Source organism: Saccostrea echinata, unplaced genomic scaffold, assembly GCF_033153115.1.
Source record: "Saccostrea echinata isolate AGI-Se365-2 ecotype Australia unplaced genomic scaffold, CSIRO_AGI_Sech_v1 ptg000025l, whole genome shotgun sequence".
Taxonomy (NCBI): domain Eukaryota; kingdom Metazoa; phylum Mollusca; class Bivalvia; order Ostreida; family Ostreidae; genus Saccostrea; species Saccostrea echinata.
The window spans coordinates 40,937-67,903 of record NW_026889774.1 but is presented as its reverse complement, the minus strand read 5'-3'; the positions used below and the strand labels follow the sequence as shown (position 1 = coordinate 67,903).

The following is a 26,967-nucleotide window of genomic DNA, read 5'->3' as shown; positions in this document are numbered from 1 at the left end:
CGGGAATTTGCTGGAAAAGCGCCAAATTATCACATTTTCTCCATATTTTTTGCATTTCTGATCTAGGGATTTCGTTTTCAGTCAAATACATGAAAGTTATTGTAAAAAGTCAACAAATTGTGAAATTTCAAAAAAGTTGACCATCTGGTTTGGTCTAGAAATTATTACAAAGTTTATTTTTTCCCAATGCCCAATACCTCTAAATTTGCCATATTGCGGCATACATTTTGTATATATCGGCGCAGATGAATTATTTTGGTAAAAAATAACGTTTAGATTGCTGGTATGTTTCTTTTGATGTTCTGTCAACAGTGTTTAATAAAATGTCCATGGACGTCCTGAATACTCAAGCGAGTCAAGCGTCATTCTTCAGCGTCATGCATTGCTTACAGAAGCGGAAAACAGTGACGTCGTGAAAGCCATTTCAGCATTTATTCGTAAATATTGTCTTAAAAGCACATTTTAAGACCCATAAACGTTACAGATAAAGTTCATTTTGTGTTATAATTACAATACTTGGATAGGTGTTATGTTGCAGATACGACTGCATGAAACTAAAAAGCTGCGCAAAGCCATGCGCACTGGAATTAGACTCGGCCTCGTTAAGCAATGAGGACAATTAAAGAGTCAATTCATTCAAATTTATGTCACACTATTGCCTTCTATTTCCTCTTACCAATTGATATTTTTAATACTTAATAGTAACCACTAACATTTGACCTTAAACATTTGCAGTTCTGCACCCAGTTCGATTTGTATTGTTTCAATCGACTTGAGTTTGATTACTGTTCATTATCTCCATACTTCATAAATACGCAATTGTAAAAGATAACTAAGTTAAAATCTATAAAGGTGTTTTTATAACAGATAATTTTACATGCGCGAATCCAGAAATTTTTTTCAGGGGGGGGGGGGGGGGCTAGCGTGCGTTCGATCAGCGTTCGCCCACCGTTCACTCTTCGTTCGCTCTTCGTTCAAGTGAGAATTAAAGTAGAACGTTTCAGGGACGGTTCAGCACAGTGGTTTCAAGAGTTTACAGTACCCGGCTGATGAAGATCCCGGCAGGGGTTACATTTTTTTCTTCCACAATTTTACACTAAAATGCTTTTTTTTTTTTTTAGCGAAAAGCACATTTTGTATGTATTCAAAGAGTATCATATTTATCTTAGACTTCCCATATATTAAATTTTTTACTTGCAAAGTACATACGTTACAACGTATACCTCCTTAAAAGCATATGTTTGCAGTATAATCAAATTAATATGGTGGGCTTTAGGAATTTTTTTCTGTGTGTTTTTTTTCGTGGGTTTGGGGGTTGCGTCTGCAAGCACCTGTCGTTTCTGTGTAGGTCCATTGAATGTATAAACTAAAAGATAATTCAAAGTACCCTTTTTATGAAGCTATATATTTAACTGCAATATCCGAATAACTTAAGCTTTTCTCATTTTATCTACTGATTTTTTTTCTCACAAACCAACATGTCCAAAGCAGAATACAAAAACTATTCAGTTAACAAATTGTAAAAAAAAAAATGATATGGTAATTGAAATATTTTCATATTAATACTTTTCCTAATAATTTTTACCAAAATACATTCAGATACCAACATGGCTAGCGGACTGGAGGAGAAGGTGCCTATCAGTGGACTGGAAGAAAGGGTGCCCCGAAAGGCTGTCCATGGCAGAATAGAAGAAGACAAGAAAGACAGCCAGCGAGACAGCAGAATAGTTATTGCTGCCATAGATTTTGGAACAACATATTCAGGCTATGCTTATGCATTTAAAGATGAACTTGATAAGACCAAAAGTACCAAAGAAATGTGCAACGTTTTATCGAAAACATGGCAAAGCGGAAGTGACGCAGGGCTTATTTCTCACAAAACTCCGACTTGTCTCCTTCTCAATCCAGAAGGAAACTTCGACTCGTTTGGGTTTCAAGCAGAGGAAAAGTACAATAATCTAACTAACGATAATGCCCATGATGGCTGGCGGTTTTTCAGGAGGTTCAAAATGATTCTTCTAAATGAAAAGGTAAATTCGCTTTTAAGTGTAAACGATTTTTGATTTTGATTTTTTTTTCATTTAAGATTAAATTTGGTTAATGGGATTTATTAGGGGCCACAGAGCTAGACTGTCCCATTACCTGATGGGAAATTAAGTTTTACAGGCCTCTATATTTATGCTGAGCTGCACAGATCAGTTTAACAAATGTCACATTTTGCATAAAATGGGATATGCAGTTTCGAAATTGGTATCAATTTGCGCACCGGATACGTATTATATAAGCAAATATATAGCAAGCACAATGATTTTGAGAAATAAAGGACTCAAAAACAGAAGATATTTTAGGTTAAATTTTTAATTTGTTTCAATGTAAAAATTCACTGCAAAGTGATACTGATACATGTAAATGTCCAATTATAAAAAGAGAACTTCATTCAGATATTGTAATATATATTTGTAGCATCTTAACAAAGACACTGTGATATCCGATGATCAAAACCAGAATTTGGAAGCTGTAACTGTTTTTGCGCATAGCATAAAGTACATTAAAAACGAATTGTGGAAACAGCTCTCAAAGACAGGATACAGTATTGAAGAAAAAGAGATTCAATGGGTACTAACAATACCAGCCATATGGAACCCAAGGTCCAAGCAGTTCATGAGATTTGCAGCAGAGCAGGTAGGGAAAGGAATACGAGACAGTTTTTAAATGGAATCTCATTTTTTTTCACATCTAAATCAAAGGAAGTCGGCTAATTCAAATACTTAAACAAGTCAAAACTTCACTTCTGCAGTTGATCAAAAGACCTTATGTCTTTAAAAGATTTTTACGTAGTTCACTTTACTAAATATTCACTATATAAGTTTTTATTGAACATTCATGATCTTTCAAACTTCACATATGTATACTTTCACCTTGACCCTTTCACCTTGACCTTGGAGCTTGACCTACTTTTGCAAAACTTTAACCTTGGCCATAACTTTGAACGGTTAGTGCTAGGGCTTTCAAACTTCACATATGTAATCCTTGTGACAAGACCTTCCTTTGGATACCAACAACTTTACCCTTTGACCTTGACTTTGGAGTTTGACCTACTTTTGCAAAACTTTAACCTTGGCCATTACTTCTGAATAGTTGTTGCTAGGGCTTTCATACTTCACAATCCTTGTGACAAGACCTTACTTTGGATACCAACAACTTTGACCCTTTGACCTTGGAGTTTGACCTACCCTTGAAAAACATTAACCTTGGCCATAACCTTTGAATAATTGGTGCTAGGGCTTTCATATTTCACATGTGTATTTCTTGTGAGAAGGCTTTTCCTTGGGTATCACTAATTTTGACCATTTGAACTTGACCTTGATGGTTGACTTACTTTTGAAAAACTTTAACCTTTTCCATATCTATTCAATGGTTGCTTCTAGGGTTTTCCTATTTCACAGGTATATTCCTCGAGACAAGACCTTACTTTGAGTACCAACATATTTAATTTGCATTTGAGAAAGTTTAACCTTTGTTATTAGTTGCCATACGGGGGCATCAGTGTTTCACAAACACATCTTGTTTAGAACAAGAAAACATGTGTACAAAGCATCAAATTTTAAATGATTATTAGTACATGTATATCATGTTATAAACTTGGATTCGTATATCTAGATAAATCTACTTCTTTCAAAATGTAACATGGAAATAAACGTCCATTTTTAGCAAATGTGTAAATGAATATAGCAAAAAGAAACCCCGACATTTTGGAGCTAATGTTCACTTCAAGTTGTTTCTTGTCATATCCCATACTTACATTTGCACCAGGCTGGAATACCCGGAAACCAGTTGGAGTTTGCCTTGGAACCAGAGGCGGCAGCTGTCTATGTCAAAGAAACTAAAGTGGCCAAAGAATCCTTGTCAGCTGATGAGCACCAGCTAGTTCCATTTAAACCTGGAACACAGTTTATGGTGCTGGATCTAGGAGGTATGTTTTGATTAAAATACATGGGTATAAACGATGAAGTATTTGGATATCAAGCTTAAAAGAAAAAAATCTTTTTCTTAGAGTCTTATTAGTTTAATATCATGAATGCAGAGGTTAAGATATTTAGGAATTAATAAAATTTATGACGTATTTTAAAGGAGGTACAGTTGACATCAGCGTGAAGGAGGTTCTCAAAGACAGAACATTAAGAGAATTGCACCGAGTTTGTGGAAACGGAATGGGAGGGGAATCAGTTAACATCAGATTCTTCGAGTTTTTTGAGAGTGTATTTGGAAAAGATTCCATGTCTACCTTTAAAAACGAAAATAAATGCAAAGCAGCATTTTACGACCTAGAAACAGAGATAGAGCAAAAGAAACGGACTCTTAAATTCGACAGCAAGGACAGTTTGAAAATAAATTTACCTGCAGATTTGATTGAAATCTTCACCAACAATGATAATAATTTCGAGGAACATATCAGTAGTTTGAAAGGTCTGCGCTATAAATCTGGGAAATTGTATATTGATAAAGAGATAGTTAAGAATGTATTTCAACCCTCTGTCACAAGTATTGTAAAGCTAGTGCGCGAAATTTTAGCGGATCGTCGCGTCGATCATGTGAGCGACATCATGATGGTAGGAGGATTTTCTCAAAGTTCTATTGTCTCTAAAACTATAAAAGACGTATTTAAAGACATAAATGTTATTGTTCCGAACGATCCAGACATGGCTGTACTACAAGGAGCTGTTATTTATCGCCATTGGCCGGAAGTAGTACGCACGCGCAGATCACCGTTCACTTATGGTTCTCGTTTAATGCGATTATGGCTCGAAGGTGATGACGTCACCAAAAAGGTAAAACGAGGAAAAGAAGTACTGTGTGGGGATCATTTCGAAAAGTTTGTTACCATCAACGACGAATTTGAAGTGGAAGAACCAGCAACACTTCCTGTTTTTCCCTTGGCAGCCGATACAACTGAAATGGCGATTGATATTTACACATCAACAGAAGAAAATCCGCGGTACACAACTGACCTTGGTTGTGAAAGGCTTGGACGTTTAGTAGTGCAGATGGCCGACACGAAAGGGGGACTCGATCGGCAAGTGGACGTTACCATGACAATGGGGAGCACGGAAATTACGGTAGAGGGCAAAATGATGCCGAATGGAAAACCAACTAAAGTTGTTTTTGATATGCTAAGTTCAAAGTAGTTTTTGCCACAGTGCTGAAGATATCGGATGCTTAAATATATCCGAAAATATGATTTATATAATACTATCCTATTTAACATATTTATTACATTTTCAAGTGAAATACTGTATAAAAGTGAAATTTTGTCACAATGCGAAAGAATATTGGAAGTGCGTCAAAGCTCTCAGTTTTCCCTACCTTTACAAGAGTGTTGTAAAAAAAAAATAATCCTTGACCTGTTATAAGATAGGGAAAGTAAACCATCCTGACAGAGACTAAACTGCCAAAGTTTCTCCAAATACGATGAAAAATATTCAATGGCGCTGTGCTAAGTAGTAAAAGACGACTCTAGGAAAAAGTTAATTCAAATAAAATGTAATTGACAGGAAAATCGATGTTTAGTAGTTGGATATGGAATTTATTTCACTCGTGAGACAGGATGATTTGATATTTTCACTCGTGCTTCGCACTCGGGGAAAATATCAAATCATCCTGTCCCAATTGTGAAATAAATTCCATAGCCAAGTACAAAACATTGAATATCCTTTATCTATTTAATTATTTATTGTTTCATTTTTTCCATCCAATTTTTCTCAGTATAAATGTTTATAGAATTTTCCAAAAAGGAAAATTACTCTTTATTAATTTATTTTTTACTAATTCATATTTGAAATATACATACATGTTTATCTTTAAAAGAGTAAATACGCTTTATTTTACTATGCTGCGCGAAGTATTGCGCAATGAAAACCCCAGTCGGCTCCCTTAAATTAATTTTGTCTGTTGAACTTTATTTACGCTGAAGGACCATTCTCTATAAGGCCGTTTTGCGGCCTACAATGACCTTAAATTTTCAAGTAGTATTTTTCCTTTAAAAACTGCATGAATCAGTAGGCTAATGATCCAATTTAATGATAAATGTTGATTGGTTAATGATGCTATAGTATTTGTTATGAAATTCGTCCGTATTAGCATTAGGGTAATGGGAAAACTCAAGAGGGTGGGTGTGTTAGGCAACTCCTACACATGTCATAACCACTTTAAACCAACACCAAAATTTACATGTTAACCTCTTATAAACATAAAAAGTAACTTCATGTTTACTATATTGCAGAAAAATCTAATAAATGGAAGTGAAGGCTATCAGCTTATGTACATGTATATTATTTCATATTCTAAACTTTCAGTTAAAGCACATGTTTCTTTTGAATAAATACACAAAAAAAAAAACGTTTAAGCTATATCCAAATAGTTTGGGTTACCTGAGTGTTGAGAGGACTCAATCTAATTGAATTTCAGGAAGCAACACACATCTTTAGTAGCATTATTAGCTACAAGAACAGCAGCCCTGTCTTAAAAAATGAAATGCCAAGGGTGAGAGGAATTTCCTAAGGTTACATGTGATTGATAATTGAGTGTTGCTTTACGCCATTTTAGAATTATTCACCCAAATAAAGAGATTATCCGCTTTAGGTGAAGTATCACAATTTTGATTTATGCACGGTATCATTATTTATGCGACCTCCTTTTTAAAGGTAATATCCAAAAGACCCATGACTTTTACTTTTAACGCCGAAAACTTAGCAAAGGCAGTCACTAAATGCCTTAGATTTTGACGCGGCATTGGATTAAAAATTGAATCCTCGGACCTCAAGAGTTCTTCTAAGCGAGCGTCTAACCCTTATGGCCCATTTCGTACATGATTGTTAGTCCATGGATATACTAAAACTTTTGATATGCATAGTGAAAGGAGCTGTTGAAAATCATCCCCGTTTTTATGGAATGCCATTAAAAGGGGGCAGAGACTTGACTTTTATATATACATTTGTGTATTATATTTTAGATAACATTTTTAATTTGATATATATTGTTATACATGCGAAATAAAATGAAATCAAAGCAATTCTTACGATGTTTATTCAATTTACGTACCAGTATATATTTTTGATACATTCAAGCCGAGCATTTGGCTGTCAGAGGTCAGAGAGGCCCGAGAGGTTGCGGTGGTTACTCGGTGGTTGCGCAAGACTTTTGGTTACATGACATAAAGCGTTTAGCGAATATGCTAACCGCTTAAAAACAGCGACATCTGCTGAAATAAATATGTACAGTATATTCAGGATCTCTCCCCCCCCCCTCTCTCTCTGTATATGTAGTAAAATTCCCTGTTTAAGGCCTGTTTGCTCATTATTTTCCCTAAAGCCTAGTATTAGTAATCGATTGGTCTATTAAATTGTAATGATAGAAACGCCATCTTAATATGTAAAGAATGCATTGTCTAACCTTAGAGGCAATGTTAATCCCCTTGACATTTAAAATTGTGTCTGAATGAATATTTCCAATAGGCAATTGTTAAATAAAAAATAAACAACTTTGGTCATAAAAATTTGTTTTATTTCAGAAGCTATCAAAAGCACGAGCCATGATGTGATTCAGTACATATCTATAGCTGTCTCTTTCATCGTTATTTTATTTGCATAAGATTATATCGGTACATGAAACCTTCAAACAATTCTTCTCCGAATTTTTCGTTGAACATGGAGAAAATAAACTCGAGCTTCAATTTCAATCCGTCATTTTGAACTGCAGCTTTGTCAACGGTGCATATTCTATACGTGATGTCCTCTGGTGACGTCATTTCCTCGGTCTGTGTAAAGTAGTCGGATGTTAAAATCCAAGTATCCCTAATTTTCCTCGTCATATTCAGATAACAATATGGAACACTATTGCAATTTTTTAACATGATCTTGAAAATTACTTTTCCCTCGGGATCTTGCTTTTGTTGAACTCCAAACTGACATGAATTTCCATTAAATCTGATTTGGCTTTCTTGGGATGAGATTTCGTTCATTTGGAACGAAAATTCATCGTTGCCAGCCGAGAGCCAGATTTTAGGTATTCTGTATCCCGGCACTGACACGCTGTTGTTCAGTGTTGCTTCAAACCGCGAAACGCCATTTACTGGGCCCTCGGATACTACGAACAGATATAAAGACGTCATTGTAAAATATAAAACATAGGTGATCAAAGATTACAAAGCTCACCTAGACGAATGTATCCCTAGAATGCTTTATCCATGCAATTTTGGTCCAGGTTGGGCTTATATAGTTACTTTAGAATAGGCTTGCTCCAAAAACTTTAACTTGGTCACTCATCTGGTAAATGTAGGTCAGATCCAGCATCTGAAGCAAGTCTGGGTGTGTCCATCCCTAGATGCATCATAGTGCCGAGCTTATAGTTAAATGGGAATGGACTTAACTGCTCCAAAACTAATCTAATTACTCATCTGGAAAATGCAGGTCAGATCCAGCATCCGAAGCATGTCTTGTAGTGTCCATCCCAAGATATATTATCCATGCAAGTTTGGTCCAGGTAGGGCTTATAGCTACTTAGGAATGGACTTGCTCCTCAAACCCATACCTGTACGCCAACGCCAAGGACATAGCGTAAGCTCATCTCGACTTCGTCGAGAAAATTATATAACAGTTTGACGAAAGAAAATAAAATTTCATCATTCTATACGCTAGTTTCATTTCACTATAAATTTATTGACTATAGTTATTCCCCCTATTATAAACTTACATTTGCGCCATGTCACTCTGTCGTCACTTTGAGCGGGAGAGGCATTATTTGGTGCCTGCATCAGGATAGTAAAGAAAGCTTTCTTGCCTCCATCTGGCAATCCCTTTATTGTTCGGGTGATTGAATCAAACTTGTACTCCATGTCTCTCGTCGGTCGAAGTGTTGTCCATTCACCCTGATAATGCCATATTCAAAAGATTATATTTGTGAATTTAAAAAAGCATTATTGACATACTGCGTCATTTGCAAATTAAAATAATAGTAGTAGAAAACTAGATCATTTCCTGTCGCAAGCAGCAGTGTATGTCACCCCGAACGGACCTTTCTCTGTTTCCAGTTGAAAGTATGCAATTATGGAATAGATATGAAAAAAGAGAAATATTCAGTATGATATAAATGGACAATTATAGAATAGAAATGAAAAAGATTGAATATTGCTAAGTTTAATACGCAATACACGCACTTTGTTGAGTGGGGAGGATGATTGTTCTTGCAAGTTGATGTTTTGCATGTCACAGAACTTGCCATACAAATGTCATTAAAATAAAATGATGGCATATCAAACGTTGCAATATTCGATCTTTTCCATTGTATAACTATATAATATTTTTTTTGTATTGTAAAATTTTCCGTTTGTATATTGTATAATTTTCATTTTTACTGTAAAAAAATCATTTATATTGTATAATCTTTCATTTGTTTTGTATACAGTAAAACAGGCTTATAACGAAGTGCCAGGGAAGGACGATTTTACTTCGTTATAATGTAATTCATTATACCCCTTCAGTTTACAATATACATTTAAAGTCATGGGGAATGAAAATTGCTTTGCTGTAAGAGTCAATTCATTATAAACGAGTTTGCTATAAGCGTGTTTTACTGTTTGTATTGTTAAAAATGCAAAATGAACATTTCGATTAATACCCGCTGGTCAGCACTGCATCATTCTAAATCATTCGAATTGAAGCATATGTTGCAATTAATTTTAAAATTCATACCATTGAATTGTAACTTGGGCTATAATGAACAGAAAAAGTTTATGAACCTGCAGTAAAAACTTGATGACAGATCTTGGTTCAGAGTGTTATCATAAATACCAACAGGAAAATTATGTCATCGTCTGTATTTTTCTGAACAATAACATTTCATTGAGGATAACAACATGTGCTGCCTCTAACTACCAAATGTTGAAATGTAAGACTTTAGTAGAAGGCAAACCTCGATACTATCAAAGTTGGTATTTATTACATATAATCGAAATTTATTGTTCATTAATATTATCAATTAATTCATTTCCTGTCTACAATAATATTTTTAGTTCTGCTTTTTGTAAGTTATTGCTGGCATTTGAATTGAACATATTTTATCGACAAAAAGACACAAGTTTGTGATCAGATACAATTATTTGATATAATGTCTTCTCAAACACAACATTCTGTAAATTGCCATAATATAAATACATGTAAATACATGCAGTATCAAAAACTGAAATCAATTTCTTGTTTAATGTAAAAGAGAATTGTTTTTTTAAAACTAAGATTTATGTTTTTAAAGGAAAAAAAGACCGTTTTTGTTATGATGAGCTACATTTACATACAGACTTTATTTCTACCAAACAGTGAAAAGTCAGCTTGTATACATGGTAAATGTTCGGCTTACGTTTTGAATATTAACTGTAACGAAACTAATTTGTACATGATTGATACTAGTGCACTGTAAAAAATGTGCTTAGGAAATAAACACTTCCATTACGTGTTTAGATCTAAACGTGTTTGATATTGTGTTTAAAAACAAAACACTTATGTCTAAATGTATTTAAAATCTATACGCGTTTAGATATTGAACATGTTTTTTTGTTTTAAATTCGGTCAAGTGCAGAGTTATCTTCCCGGAAATGATACACATTTGAACGTTAATAAGCGCGGTTGTCGAAACAAAGAAAATCAAAACAAAACAGTAAACGATGTTTTCAAGAAAGCTGATGAGAATTTGAGTGCCAACCACCGCAGAAATAGTGAAAAAACATGTGAAAGGCTCATTGTTATTGCTATAGGGTATGTATGCTTTTGTTTTTATATAAAATAAACATGATGAGCAAAGTAAATAACATTGCACTTTATATCAAGGATGTCTTTCGGTGTCATATCATGTATTCATTAATGAGAGTAAATATTGAATCTATAGTTGCAATAATATTTATTTAAACATTTTTTATATGCTTAGTAATTGATGTAAAACTTCAGCATGTTCAGTGAGGAGCACATACTGTTACTTATGCAACGTACGTCCTTTCATACAGGTTAACTTAATTGGATAGCCGAGAGAAAGAACAAAATTCATTTCTGATACTGGATGTGAATTATACTGCCGTAGAAAATACCTTCAAGATTATCCAGATAACCTGCTGCTTTGTTTACATCACGACGGATTTGAAATAGTGATCCGTATTGCATCACACTGCAAGAAGCACACCATAGCTGGAGTCTTTTACATATATATTTACTTTGTATTGTGCTACTGGTACAAAATGCAGACAATTCAACAACTTGGATGTTACTAACTCTTCAGATGCCAGATAGTTTTATATGTCAAAACATCTAAAAGACTTTGTGACAAACAATGGAAACCATTCACAAGTAAAAGGAATTCCACCGGACAATGATTCCGTGACTGCGTGAGAACACTTTACTGTGTGTTAGGCCTTTTTTTTTTATCATTTTAATATGATGTTCAGAAGTAAATAAAACTTGAAACGGACACACCTGTTACATTTTTGGTTTTCTTGCAGATCCTTGTTTAAAACATTGAAGTGTTTAGCTTCTAAACGCGAATCTAAGTGTTTAGAATTGCGTTTAAACTCTAAACATGTATGTATTTAGGTTTAAAACACTTTCCATTACGCGTACTGAAATTCAACATGTTTAAAATTTAAACGCATTAAAAAAAGTGTGACAAGAATGTGCTTAGAAATGTGTCTATCATCTAAACACATTTTTTACAGTGCATGCTTTACATCATGTGCGGGTTTAGATGGAATAGAGTGGGTCCAGACCTTCCCGAAATTTTCAAAATTATTACATCATTATACATGTAGTATCAAGGCTTTTTTTTTTTGGTTTATCAATATTTTTATAATATTCTTTTGTTCCATCATTCCAAAATTTCTGAAACGGCCACGTAAAGGTTTTTCGGATTTTGACTAGTTGTTTATGGTTTTGTTATCTTTGTTCTTTTTTTTTAAGTTGCATTGTTTTGATTTTCAACAATTCTGAGTCGGATTTTTGGGGGTGGGTGGGTTTTGAACCCCCTGAGAAAAAATCCTGGATATGCGCGTGTATATTGTAATATAATAAAAATATGAAGACTTCATGCGCGGATTCAGAATTTTTTTCCAGGAGAGAGGGACTCACTCCCACTCCAAAAATAAATAAATAAAATTAATAAAAAAAAAAATAATCAAAACAACGAAAACAAAACACCAAAAAATAAATCAGAAGTTTTTGGTCAAGCAAAAAATAAAAACAAACACATTAACAAACAAACAAAAAGAAAAGATAAACAAATTGTCTGTATTCGAAAAACCTATTTAATGGGGCTGGGGCGTTTGGGAATGTAGAACACGTAGTATAGAATAATAATCAACCCTTGGATCCCACTAATAGATACATGTATTAAGAAATATTACAAGTTAACTCATAAAAAGTGAAGTAAATTCGTACCTTAACAAGAAGACAGGAGGCTAGAAATACCACCAACGCACTCAAGTTTTTCCAAGAGAGAGTTTCTATGCTTTTCATGGTGAGGGTCTTTAACACAGAATGATGATGAATGTCAAAAACAGCATTATATATAACATACAGAGTATAATTTGATGGATTATTCCTAAACTTAATGATCAATTAAATGTGCAGTACAGTGATGGGGATTTTCTGTGAAATTATATGTGTACGTTATTTCATTTGCCATTTATTGCTGCTGAATTTTATAATACTGTAATTTACTTAAACTTTATAATACTGTAATTTACTTAAACAATTGGTAAGTAATTTCTACGTTATTTCTCTAAAAATTTATGCTAAAATTTTAACAGTAACACTCACATGGAATCGCACTACTGAGAACATGCAGGCCTGTAGAACGCGGGGGTGGGGGTGGAATATTCTCTTTAGAGAAGTGGACAGGCTTTCGCCTAAAAGCCTGTCCACTTCTCTAAAGAGAATAGGGATGGAAAGGAAGGCTCAGTCCCACTTTTTTCTGAGTATAGTATTTTGCTCTACTAAATTTTCATTTAGATGCTGCTCCCCTACTTTTTTTTTTATTATATTACTAGTATATTATTTTATTCTTTTGCTTGTCAGATTTTTAGCTTCTTATCTGGAACCGCTGAGTCAATTTCAACCAATTTGGGTAATAGCATCTATGGACAAAAGGGGGAAAAAAATATCGATTTCATTGTCTATGTCCCCTGGAAACTGAGGGATGGGGCAAAACCATCAAAACTAATGCAATCTTCAAAAATCTTTAATTTTCTTTTCATGTGAAATTTGTGGTCCCTGGGTCTGGAGTTCTGAAGTTTAAGATCGGGGGTCTATTGGTCATATAGTGGAAATGCATTTTTTTTTAATCTTAGAATTTCTCTGCTCCTGGGTATTTAGCAAAAAAACTAAGTGCATGATTATAACGAACAAGAGGGCTTCTTCCAAAATTATGAAATTCATGGTTCTTGGGTCAGGGATTCTGGTTGGGGCTTTGTTATGATCATGCACGGAAAGAAAAGAAGTTACCTTTTACTATTTACATATTTTAATTAATCACTGCAGGTATAGTGTAGTTAATAGGCATATTGCATTAAAAAAAATTATACGAAAATCTTTAATGCATAATAGGACAGTTTTTAAAAAGTGGTATGTAAACATGTAAATAATAAATATTAAATTAACTTACCACAAAAAAATATCTTAATCATATATTTGTACATTGAATATTATTCTAAAACCAAAAGAGGCCAGCGGTATAGGGAATCTGCTGGTCTACAATATGTAACTATATATGTGAATATGTAGTATTGCACGAGCACTGTTGTGTTGTTGAGTTTGGTTAGCACTGGCAGATACAGACAAGCAAACAGACCTCCTTTCTGATCAAGCTGTTGCTGTTTTTCCAGACTAACTATCTTGTTGATCTCAGATCATATCCTATATTTCTCTTGTTTTGAGCAGCATATCTCAATCAGTTTAATTTATTTTGTATGATTTATAATTGAGTGTATTGCCTGTTCCATTGATCCTTTACAATTAAGTTTGTATTATGCTCATTTGATCATTAAAGCCATTAAGGGCCTATTGTATTTCATATACACTGTAGATTTATATTTATGTTCTTTTCCTGTTCGTGGCGTAACATGTACCTGTTTCTGTATTTAAAACGAAAGTAGATATTTAATAACCCTTTGCGTATGGCTGTGTTACACCGTGTATATGGCTTAATTATTAACTTATCAAAGGCTCTTTGAAATAATTAATGGTACGTATTTTGGTATTGTAAGATTTTAGTGAATCATACATATGTTAGATTATTCATTTATTGTGTACATTTTTACACCACTTTCATTATAGAAATCAGTTGCCACAATCTATTTTCGTTTTATAAATGATTCTGTTGAAAAGCACTGACCCTTTCAGAAATCATATCGTTGCCATAAAGCAGATTATACATATCAAAGCTATTATTTTTACAAGGGCATACTGATACTAATTGGTATTCACAATATATCAAGATCGCGTACGATATACCGTAACCCAAATGATTTGTTACATGTACATTGAAAGTTCGTCTCTACTTTCCTCCACCGACCTTGTAAAACACACAACTGTACCATCGATTCGGTATTTTTGTAATTGCAACGAAACTTCTGACATTTTTTAAGGGACATTGCCACATAAAAGCAGAAGAAAGAAATGTTTGGCAGTTTTTGTTGACACTTTATGAATTTTCCTCTTTATTTTAAATAACCAGTTTAATAATATACTGAAACGCAAAAGAAACGCAACAAGCAGTAATCTACAAATATTTGAACCTTTTAACTAATGATTTTCAAAACTGATTACAGTTAAGTTAAACTCGATTTAAAAGCATCAAAGATTTGATAACAATGTTAAATGATTACCTTTTAACTTTAGAAAGTAACACATGACTGTTAAAACACCCTCCCTTCTCAGCCATTCAATTATAGCGTGGAAGACTGCCATGCACAACAATTGCAGCTTGATTTCCACGATGCAGTAAGTTCATCAATCTCGGGATCTGAGCGAAAAAAATATTCTTTGCCATTTTTAAATGTCCGTTTTTCAGATGATAAAGTCGAATTTTCTCTAACCTAGCGCAGTGTAGTAACACTTGGACTTCCGGTCAACGGACTATCATTCATGCTAATGATACGTATGAGCCTGTTGAGGCGTGTTGTCGTGCATTTTTGCATCTGCAATTCTCCATCAACTTTATTTTCAGATTTTCCAGCTAGAGCACTTGAAATGCGTACTTAAGTCATTTTCAGGAAGCCTTGCCATCTCTTCCGGAAACGAAAGGAGAATTTATTTTGCGAAATATTGCTGAATTACTTGTGTTAAACAGATACAAACCCTTAAAACCCCATATTTTTGTCAAATGTTTTGTTAAATATGCAATTTTTGATTTCTGTTCAGCGGGCTCAAACTTAACTTCGGTTATGGCATGAAAATCATTCAACCGTTAAATTATCGAAACTTACAATGTTGAAGATATCCGTACTTTTTAGATACAAAATTATATCCTTTATATGATTTTCCCCTCTAAAATAGGATGTTGCGTTTCTTTTGCGTTTCAGTATATAAATTATGATAAAAATTCTCAATATTCTATGACATCGACATTCTAATTCATAATCAAACACCAAAAACATATATGTTCTAGACTTTTAACCGGTCACGGTAGCCCCTGCGCAGCATTATGGAAAGGTCAAGAAAAGTTTGCGCAGCATTATGGGAAGGTCAAGGAAACAGGCTACCGGTCACGATAGCTTAATGGTACATGTAGGCCGGGCGCTCGCTTCGTGATCGGGAGGCCCGAGTTCGATTCTCGTTCACCGCGCCGCGTCAAACCTAAGACGAATACATAGGTAGTGAATGTTCCTTCGCCAAGCGCCCGGCACTAGAAGTGAAAGTCACGGGTCTTTCGGATGATACCTTAAAAATCGAGGTCTCGTGTCACAGTAGGTGTTGGCACGATAAAGAACCCTCACCGCTCATAGAGGGATATCGGGGGGGGGGGGGTCCAGACCCGCCCTGGAATTTGCAGAGTTATTAAATGTATAAACTAAACCAACTAAAAGTGACCTTGAACCCCCCTTCCCCTAGAAAACGCGGATCCCCCTCAAAACGCGGATCTGTGTTGGTATGAAAAGTCATAGGTATGAAGCTTTAGAAGTCAGCGACTACCCCTCCCCCCCTCCCCCCCCCCCCATCCCACCCCTATGAAATAGGTTTTTCACGTTTCGGGAAGGAGTTTATGTTTTTTTTTGTTTTTATTTATTTATTTATTTTTTTGCTTGTCAAGAATTTTCTAGGTTGGATTTTTTTTTTGGACTGGGGTGAAACCCCCCCCCCCTCCCCCTGCACCCTGCAAAAAATTCATAGATCCGCGCTTGGTATAGGTCTAAATTTGAAGCCCTTCACCGGCATACGGTGACGTCTCTATATAAGTGAAAAATTCTCGAATGAGACGTTAAACAACATTCAATCAATCAATCGAACTCTCTCGTCGTTTATGTTTACATTTAAAATGCATGATGTATTCGATTTGCTATTAGCCTGAACAAGAACAGATTGATGTACGTGTTAGTTGTTTGTTGTTTACTTTTTTTTTTTTTTTTTTTTACATTTTTTTTTTTTTACATTTTTTATATTTTATTGATTATATTCTTAATATTTTTTATTCAATAATGCAGGGATGCATGACAATCATAGACTTTAAAAATTGCATGGTTGGTATCTGTTTTTTTTTTTTTTTAAGGAAAAGGAAAGATTATAAACCAACACAAGAATATTTTGGTATTTACTAAGGAGTAATATCATTATTTACACTTCTAAACAAGAAATCTTCATAATCTAATCTGAAATGTCATCTTCGGAGCAATTAATATGTCTATAAAACCAACACTTTTTATTGCTGAGAAACAGGAAAGGAGAAAAATATAGCTGGACCGGAAATAGGGCCGGGGACCCTCACTGTGCCCTATTTTACAAAAGAACTTACGACTAAAACCAACATCTACTTTTGCAATTTATTTCATTTCTTACATTGTTTAAATTGTGGTTTTCAGTTGAAAAAGAAGCATTTAATTTTATAACTTTGTTTAAGTATAATCATTTAAAATTATTAATTTGGTGAGATTTTACAACTATTTTATATTTTTAGTCTTAGTCCTAAGTTCTTTTGTAAAACAGGCTCTGCATTTCTGTAGTCAGGTTCTTTAACCACGGAGCTACCCATGTCAAAATCCACAACCCATGTACCCAAAAACACTCTATCCTAAAATTTCACCTGCAAGTCTTGGGGTGGTAAATAAATTTAAAAAAAATGAAAATAAATATGTAATAAAGGAGAAAAATTATTGCTGTGCCATGGGAATCGAACCTGGGACCCCTGCATTAATAGTCAAGTGCTCCAACCACTGATCCACCGAAGCCGACTCCCCAATCTACTCTACCTAACCACCTTTTCCAGGCGCGGATCCAGGATTTTTTTCCAAGGGGGGGGGGGGGGTTCCATCCCCGTCCAAAAAAACAAAACAAAACAAAACAAAACAAAACAAAAACTACGAAAGCCCATTGAGCTCATTTTGGTAGGTAAAAAAAAATTATTTTTCGCGAATAAACGCGAAACTTTCGCGAATAAACGCGCAAAATGAGCTCAATGGGCTTTCGTAAAAAACAAACCTATGAACAATTCAATTTCCCAAACGTGAAAAACACCTATTTCGTGGTAGTGTTGGTGGGGTCCACGTTTTCTGGGGGGGGTGTCCAAAGTCATTTTTTATTTGCTTCAGTATATACATTTAATATCTATGCAAATTCCAGGGGAGGGCCCCCCCCCCCTTCTAGATCCGCGCGCGTTTTCAAATCCTGGTCACGGCACCAATTGTAACAGGGAAGAAGAAAATTTAATTATGGCTGGACCCAGAATCGAGTCCGGAACCCCTGCATTAATCATCAGCCCTAACCTCTGGGCTACCCAGGTCGATACCCACAATTCATATACTTCTCAGACAACTACATTTGATAAACTGTGAAGAGATGTTGATGTCATTGTGCTATGAAAATTATGTGAGTTTTTAAGTTAGTCAACAGATCAGTAGTTGTCACTTGTTAGATATTGATTATTACTTTATAACATTATTCATGTTCATCTGTTGAGCTGTATATTTTTTTTTAATATAATCTGCAAAAAATGGGTTAACACAATTGGAAGTTTATCACTTTTGTACGTACCGTATATAATAGTTTAAACCGAAAAGAATGAAAGAAAAAGTGAGCAAGCTCACATACCCCACGCTCCACCAAAACTCGACAATGCAACACGTAATGAATTGCATAGAGCATTTTAAATACACAGTATAATGGCCAAAAATCTAAGTTGAAAAGTGCCGAAATTCCCAGAAAAAATAAAGGAATCAGAATTTCCTGGTAATATGCACATCTACAAATTGTGTCCTAAATATCTGCAAAGTTTGACGAAATTCTGTGCAGCGGTTTATGAGGAGTTGCGCTGACAAAAAAAAAAAACAGGACTGACGGACTGACTGACTGACACACTAACTGACTGACTGACGGACGGGTCAAAACATTATACCTCACGCAACTTGTTGCGTGGGGTATAATTACTCTACAATGTATATTGTCTTTTATTGTATTTTTTCATATGTGACAAATGATATTTCCATTTTGGGTTCTGCTTTGGTACTAAATTCGATTTTGTAAAATTGATGCCTAGGGACAAAATATGAAATGAAATAAAACGTCATACGTGTTTATATTTCGTTTCAATTTAGTTTTCAAAACTGTTGCAGTAACTAGCATGGTAAAATTGAAACACTAAAGCACCGTAATGGCTAATGGAAATCCAAGTAACCGTTCTGGAAAAATTATAATAGCTGCCATCGACTTTGGGACAACATACTCCGGCTATGCGTACACTTTTAAATCTGATCTTGAGGAGTCGAAATCAGCGCAAGAGATGTGTAAAGTTCTAACTCATAATTGGCAGTCAGGAAGCGGGGCTGGGCTTATCTCTCACAAAACTCCTACAAGTTTACTTCTTACCCAAGACGAGGAATTTGATTCATTTGGATACAAAGCAGAGGAAAAATATGTTCAGCTGGCCAATGAGAATAAGCACACAGGATGGCGTTTCTTTCGGAAATTCAAAATGATTCTGCACAAAAACGACGTAAGTCTTGTTCTTCAAATATATATACTGATGCAAGTATTGTATTCAAATAATATTCACATATTTTTTTAAATATATATAGTAGAACAAGCTTCAAACACTGATTACTCATTTTTTTTAGGTTCTTACAAAAAACACAACCATAAATGATGACCAGGGAAATCCAGTGCTAGCAGTGGACGTGTTTGCTCACAGCATACGATTTATGAAGAAAGAGCTTTTGAATGAGCTCGAGAAGGCTGGCATTGATGTTAAAGAAAACGAAATTCTCTGGGTTCTTACTATACCAGCAATCTGGGATCCCAAGTCCAAAGAATTCATGAGAGTTGCTGCGCACGAAGTTTGTATCAGCGTTATTTTTATGTGTGTTTTTATGCCCCTGGATCGAAAGATCCCGGGGGTATATTGTTTTGTTCTGTCTGTCTGTTTGTCTGTTGTCAACTTTAACCTTGCCCATAACTTTTGATTGGTTGGAGCTATGACTTTTATATTTCACATGTGTATTCCTTGTGACAAGACCTTTTTTGGGTACCATCATATTTGACCTTTTGACCTTGACCTTAGAGTTTGACCCACTTTTGCAAAATTTTATGAGACTTTAACCTTGGACATAACTTCTGAACAGTTGGTGCTTGGGGTTTCAAACTTCGCTTGTGTATTCTCTGTGACAAGGCCTTCCTTTGGATACCAACAACTTTGACTTTTTGACCTTGGAGTTTGACCTACTTTTGAAAAACTTTAACCTTGGCCATAACTTTTGAACAGTTGGTGCTTGGGGTTTCAAACTTCACATGTGTATTCCTTGTGACAAGACCTTCCTCTGGATATCAACCTCTTTGACCCTTTGACCTTGACCTAGGAGTTTGACCTACTTTTGAAAAACTTTAAATTTGGCCATAACTTTTGAACGGTTAGAGCTAGGGCTTTCATACTTCACATATGTAATCCTTGTGACAATACCTTCTTTTGGATACCAACCATTTTGACCTTTTGACCTTGACCTAGGAGTTTGACCTACTTTTGAGAAACTTTAACCTTGGCCATAAATTTTGAATGGTTGGTGCTAGGGCTTTCATACTTCACATATGCAATCCTTGTGATAAGACCTTCCTTTGGATACCAACCACTTTGACCCTTTGACCTTGACATAGGAGTTTGACCTACTTTTGAAAAACTTTAACCTTGGCCATAATTTTTGAATGGTTGGTGCTAGGGCTTTCATGCTTCATATATGTAATCCTTGAGACAAGACCTTCCTTTGGATACCAACCACTTTGACCCTTTGACCTTGACATAGGAGTTTGACCTACTTTCGAAAAACTTTAACCTTGGCCATAACTTTTGAATGGTTGGTGCTAGGGCTTTCATACTTTACATATGTAATCCTTGTGACAAGACCTTCCTTTGGATACCAACAACTTAGACCTTGACCTTGATGTTTTACTTACTTTTAAAAAACTTTAACCTTCGCCATAACTTCTGAACAGTTGCAGCTAGGGCTTTCAAATTTAATATTTTTTATCTTTTGGCCTGGATTTTGACTTGCATTTTAGAAATTTTAACCTTCGCCATAAGCTGCCATACGGAGGCATCAGTGTTTCACAAACACATCTTGTTTTTTTTGGCATTGGTTGCTAATTTACTAAAAGATTTAATTTAGGTATGTATTATTTCTCTAAATTTAGGCAGGAATCGCTAGCAACCAATTAGAATTTGCCCTTGAGCCCGAGGCAGCCTCTGTTTACGTCAAAGAAATGACGGTCTCAAAGAAAGAAACATCAGGAGAGAAGGAATTGGTGCCGTTCCATCCTGGAACTCAATATATGGTTCTCGATCTTGGAGGTACATAACGTGCCTTTGTGTTTTAGCTATTCTAAATATTAGTTTGCTTCAGTAACTGTTTGATTTTGTTTTTAGGTGGCACAATCGACATTGTCGTTAAGGAGGTTCGGGAAGACAGAACATTACGAGAACTACATTATGCGTGTGGCAATGGTCTGGGTGGTGAGTCGGTGAATATAAGAATTGCAAGCTATTTTGAAGAAGTGTTTGGGAAAGATGTCATGAAAAAGTTTCGAACAAATAATGAATACAAAGCTTCATGGCTTGACTTAGAAACTGAGATAGAACAGAAGAAGCGGACATTACAATTTGATCTTAAAGGCAGATTAAAAATGTCAATTCCACCAGTTCTCCTAGAAATATTCGAGAGTTTGCGTAAATTGAATCCTCGTGAACATTTTAATTCTATAGAACATTTAACATTGAGCAGAGATAAATTGTACATCAACAAAGACTTGATCTATCAACTTTTTCAGCCGTCGGTGGAAAGTATTTTGAATATTATGAAGGAGATTTTGGACAAGCCCCATTTGTATAGGATATCTGACGTCATTATGGTGGGTGGATTTTCTCAATGCCCTCTAATATCTGAGCAGATCAAAAGCACTTTCCGTGATCTAAAGGTCGTAGTGCCAAATGATGCTGACCTCGCCGTGCTGAAGGGAGCAGTAATTTATCGGCACTGGCCTGAAGTCATCTACTCACGGCGCGCCCCTTTCTCCTTAGGCGCTCGCTTTGCGCGATGTTGGCTAGATGGAGACGATATTCAAAAACAATTTAAAAACAGAAAAGGCGAGAAAATGTGCGGTGATTGGTTCTGTAAATTCGTCACAAAAAATGAAGAATTTAACACCACCGACAAAGCTATTCTACCGGTGTCCCCCATGGAAGCAAATACGAAATTTGTTCCTGTCGAGATTTTTAAGTCGGACGAAGAAGAACCGCGTTACACAACAGATCCTTCTTCTAAGAGTATGGGGAAAGCATTCAACGTGGACATGTCAGACTTGACTGGCGGCCTTGACCGCGAAGCTCACGTCACATTGACCATGGGCAGCACGGAAATAAAAGTTGAAGGACAACAAATACCAAATGGAGTGGTCAAAAATATTAAACTTGACCTCCTAAATGATTAGAACTACTAGATTGTTCAAGTTTCCATGTGTAAAAGTATCAGTTTATGATTGAGAACAGGAACTCATCGATTTTTAATTTTTTTCTCCACTCTTGCATTCAATGTTTACATATATATATATATAGAGAGAGAGAGAGAGAGAGAGAGAGATTTTTGTGTGTGTGTGTGTGTGTGACACAGCTAGAGTGTGCTGAAAATGACTTTTTCGGGACTTCAAAACATACTGCTGTCTGCATTATATTGTTATTAAAGATTTCAAGAATATTTATTCTTGAAAGATCTTGTTTAACCTGAATTAACCATACATGTATGTGTATTATTGTCACACCCTTTCTTTAAAGGTAAAAAGTGTGGAAATACCTCATTTTTGTATCATAAGAAACCTGTTTTAAATTCTATTGATACCGGAATATTTTCTATAAACGGTATACACTGTAAATGTGAAATGAACATGCACCACAATGAAGTCAATGTAACTGAAAGAAAAAAAAAAGCGTTATTGACAATTTAAGTGATGAACAGTTTTGAATAAGCAAATTTTCCATAACAAGGTTATTATAAATGTACCTTCTAATGTAATACATAGAGAATATTACATACTAAAATCCATATAATATGTCATTTCAACCCAAGGGCCAAAGGCTCGAGAGCTAAATACATGTATATGGAACCTGAGGGCTGATATGACATATGATATACATTTTTTTTATTCAAAATACTTAATATGTGAGATCACATAAAGTGTCTTTCTATCTGCAACAGGGTGCTGAAAATAGTTTTTATGCCTCGGTCGAAAGATCCCAGGGGTATATTGTTTTTGTCCTGTCTGTCTGTTTGTCCGTTTGTCTGTTTATCTGTTGTCAACTTTAACCTTGCCCATAACTTTTGATTGGTTGGAGCTATGACTTTCATATTTCACATGTGTATTCCTTGTGACAAGACCTTTCTTTGGGTACCATCATATTTGACCTTTTGACCTTGGAGTTTGACCCACTTTTGCAAAATTTTATGAGACTTTAACCTTGGCCATAACTTCTGAACAGTTGGTGCTTGGGGTTTCAAACTTCACATGTGTATTCTTTGTGACAAGGCCTTCCTTTGGATACCAACAACTTTGACCTTTTGACCTTGACCTTGGAGTTTGACCTACTTTTGAAAAACTTTAACCTTCGCCATAACTTTTGAACAGTTGGTGCTTGGGGTTCCAAACTTCAAATGTGTATTACTTGTGACAAGACCTTCCTCTGGATATCAACCTCTTTGACCCTTTGACCTTGACCTAGGAGTTTGACCTACTTTTGAAAAACTTTAACCTTGGCCACAACTTTTGAATGGTTGATGCTAGGGCTTTCATACTTCAGATATGTAATCCTTGTGACATCATCTTCCTTTGAATACCAACCACTTTGACCCTTTAACCTTGATATAGGAGTTTGACCTACTTTCGAAAAACTTTAACCTTGGCCATAACTTTGGAATGGTTGGTGCTTGGGCTTTCATACTTTACATATGTAATCTTTGTGACAAGACCTTCCTTTGGATACCAACAACTTAGACCTTGACCTTGACATTTTACTTACTTTTAAAAAACTTTAACCTTCGTCATAACTTTTGAACAGTTGCAGCTAGGGCTTTCAAATTTAAATTTTTTTTTATCTTTTGGCCTGGATTTTGACTTGCATTTTAGAAACTTTAACCTTCGCCATAAGCTGCCATAGGGAGGCATCAGTGTTTCACATCTTGTTAATACTGTTGCTGTTCATATTACCAGTAATGTCTGTTTACAGGTGTATTTAATACCTGTACATACAGTATCTGTACTGTCTCACTGAACTTAATTTGCATATTAAAATTTAACTAAGATGAGAAAATAATACCTTTTCATTATAAAATATATAGTATCATAATTATAAATCACAAATTATATACATTGTACATAATATTTTATTTGCTTATAAAAATTATTTATATACATTTGTATATTTTTATCCATTTTCTCATAAAATAAAAATGTTTACAAGTTCACATGTAACATCATAAAATAGTAGTTCCTGAGGATGAGACTCACTTCCACAGTAACAATTATCTAATTTCACTCACATTATCACAGGAGCATTCAGTCTTGTACACAAACAATCACACAACATCTATCAAATCAGCCTAGTAGTCTTTAGACATTCCTCTAAACTGTTGTCTTCGATCAAACTGAAATTGAATTAAAAATAATTTGGAATTTTAAAGTGGTATAAATTTTATGTTAGAAAAAATTTAATTGTTACAGGCACTCATTCATTGAATGTGTTTGGCCAGAAAATGCAATCTGAACTGAATCCTTGTGTGTTCTTATTATTATGATAGGTTTTGTGTCCATGGACAAAATTTAATTGATCTGTATTACTCCAGTCCAGCCATAAATAATGGCCTATCCAGTAAATTTTGCACCACAAAATGAGTATAATTGAGAAAACTTATCAAATCACAGGGATATTGGAGGAATTCACAACTTTAAAAACAGGTATGTTTGAAAATGTTTCAGTTTCCCAAATATTTTTGAAATTCATTTTTTTTTTCAGATAAATTAAATGTTACTTCTGTTGTTTTATGAATTTGAAACATTAAATTTCATTTTTTTTCTTTTAAATGTTAACTTACAGTTCCATGTTTACATCTATATAAGGAGTAGACTAATGTCTGACAGTGTTCCACATCTGGATGTCGTTCTTTTAGGCACTCTTTAGGTGTTTTTCTTTCCTAAAAAAAAAATAAGAATTGTCCATGTTTCATCACTGTTTTGTCCATCTTAACCTGGCCATGGGACCACGAACGTTTTATTTTACTCAACTCAAATCCGAGTAGAGTAAACTTTATTTTACTCTCTTCTGAGTTTTGTGCCACGAACACTGGGCCAGATTTCATCTGTTCAATTTCTGCTTAATAATAACACAGGTAACAAAAAAAAACTATTGGATAAAATAATGAAAATACTTGGTTACATTAAGTGCTTGGCTGTTGCTTTTTTAAAAATCTGGACATGATATGACACTAATACTAGTATATATATGTGCATAATGTTTCATTGGTCTGATATAAAATTTTTATCTAATTTTTTTAAAGTTGAAAGGTTTACATATATTGATATGGTGTTGACAGGCAGCTAGTTGACAAGTAAATAAACCAAAAATACTATTTCTCCTATGTTTCAGCCTTCTAGTCGACATTAAACATGTTAAGGGAGCTTTTCCCATCAAAATAAGTTAATACTTGTCTGAAGGCACATACGTGAACAACATGTATACTTTTTTATTTAGTTATAGTTATACAAATGCATTGTCACAAAGAGCCCCTTGTCACTGCGAGCTCTTACAGCAAAGCCTAGGCGAAGAGAAAATCCAGACTTTGCACATTGATCCAAACAAATTTTTTTCTGCAGTAACCTATGGTCCCATAATTGCGAATTGCATCTCGCCACAAATTACATTCTCATGGTAGCAATAAAAGTTTAACAAATAATAAAATCGCATTGATTTAATGGATATTGCAGAAAAAACAGTAGATTTAACACTCTTCATTAAAACTAGCACTGTTCAGGTTTTGATCTGGTAATGCAACTTACATACAGCGTCATGTGACATCAGAGACTAGACGTACCAAAAATCCACATGGGGTTTGAAGATACGGATGTAAATTAAAACTGCATAGGTATCTACGCTCACCCTAACGGTCGCACTGTCAACATATTATAACTTTAGAAAAAGTAATCCACATCAATGCTTACAAGTCTTGTAATAGACATTAAAGGTACACTGTATGTCATTAAAACAATACCTTTTGACAACAATCAGTGACTATCACACATTCATACAACTCTTTTCTCACTCTGTCACATTTTCTTCCCCAGTTTCTCCAGAAGAAGATTGATTTCTTTTCTTCTGTGTTTTCATCAGCAGTTGCCATTCTTTTTTCTAAAAACAGAGGATATAAAAACTTAATGTATTGTATGAAAACTTGAACAGTTAAGTTTAAGCACTTGTACCCATGGTACAGTCACAGGCCTCTGAATTTCTATCAATAATCCGTTATATGATTGATCAGAGTGATATATATACCCCCTCTATATATAAATACATATACAGAGGGGGTATATATATCACCCTGATCAATCATATAACGGCTTATTGATGGGAATACCTAATTGAAGACCTACAAGTAATTGAAGACCTACGGAAGACCTAGGGAAGACCTACAAAAATATGGGCTATATACAGCAAAACTGATGTGATATTCTTATTAATCATATCTTAAATATATAAAGTACACAAAAAAAGTTTTATAAAAAGAAGTTTTAAAGTGTATTTTTAAAGCTCGATATGGGGAACTATTTCTTCTCTCAGACGACCTACCGCAAGAACGATAACTCGCGTTAATAACAAATCAGCTGTTCACCAAAACACATCAGAAAAATGTAAATAAATCAATAGTTAATTGAAGAAAAACAGAAGCATTGAAGATATTTTGAAATAATTAAATCAAAGATGAAATAATAAAAGGGAATATTCAATTAGATATTATTTTACTTCGTAAAAAAAAAAAAATAAAAATAAAAAACTTAACCAAAGCAGAGACATATACATATTATATAATACCATAATTTAATCAATCATAAAATATGTGTATATTTTTTTAATGAATTATTAAATTGTTATAAGAAGTTTCCATGATTCCTATGCATGGACTCTTTTTTTTTTTTTTTTTTTTTTTAA

At 34.6% G+C, this 26,967-nt stretch overlaps 3 protein-coding genes across 3 annotated transcripts; 1 reads left to right on the top strand and 2 right to left on the bottom strand.

Moving 5' to 3' along the window:
* Positions 1–1,597: 1,597 nt before the first annotated feature.
* Positions 1,598–22,321, top strand: LOC133191842 (heat shock 70 kDa protein 12A-like). Its single transcript, XM_061327571.1, has 7 exons — positions 1,598–2,030; positions 2,464–2,682; positions 3,814–3,975; positions 18,913–19,230; positions 19,352–19,570; positions 20,916–21,072; positions 21,148–22,321. Exons 1-7 carry the CDS (start codon positions 1,608–1,610, stop codon positions 22,206–22,208), a joined length of 2,559 nt encoding a protein of 852 aa, XP_061183555.1. The 5' UTR covers positions 1,598–1,607; the 3' UTR covers positions 22,209–22,321.
* LOC133192455 (uncharacterized) lies at positions 7,539–12,548 on the bottom strand. The gene is made up of 3 exons (XM_061328461.1): positions 12,468–12,548; positions 8,749–8,923; positions 7,539–8,142 (listed from the first exon to the last, which is right to left on the bottom strand). Exons 1-3 carry the CDS (start codon positions 12,543–12,545, stop codon positions 7,631–7,633), a joined length of 765 nt encoding a protein of 254 aa, XP_061184445.1. The 5' UTR covers positions 12,546–12,548; the 3' UTR covers positions 7,539–7,630.
* A 1,855-nt stretch (positions 22,322–24,176) lies between the features above and the next one.
* On the bottom strand, positions 24,177–26,173 carry LOC133192454 (cytochrome c oxidase assembly factor 5-like). Its single transcript, XM_061328460.1, has 3 exons — positions 26,033–26,173; positions 24,860–24,958; positions 24,177–24,412 (listed from the first exon to the last, which is right to left on the bottom strand). Exons 1-3 carry the CDS (start codon positions 26,159–26,161, stop codon positions 24,368–24,370), a joined length of 273 nt encoding a protein of 90 aa, XP_061184444.1. The 5' UTR covers positions 26,162–26,173; the 3' UTR covers positions 24,177–24,367.
* Between the last annotated feature and the right edge of the window lie 794 nt (positions 26,174–26,967).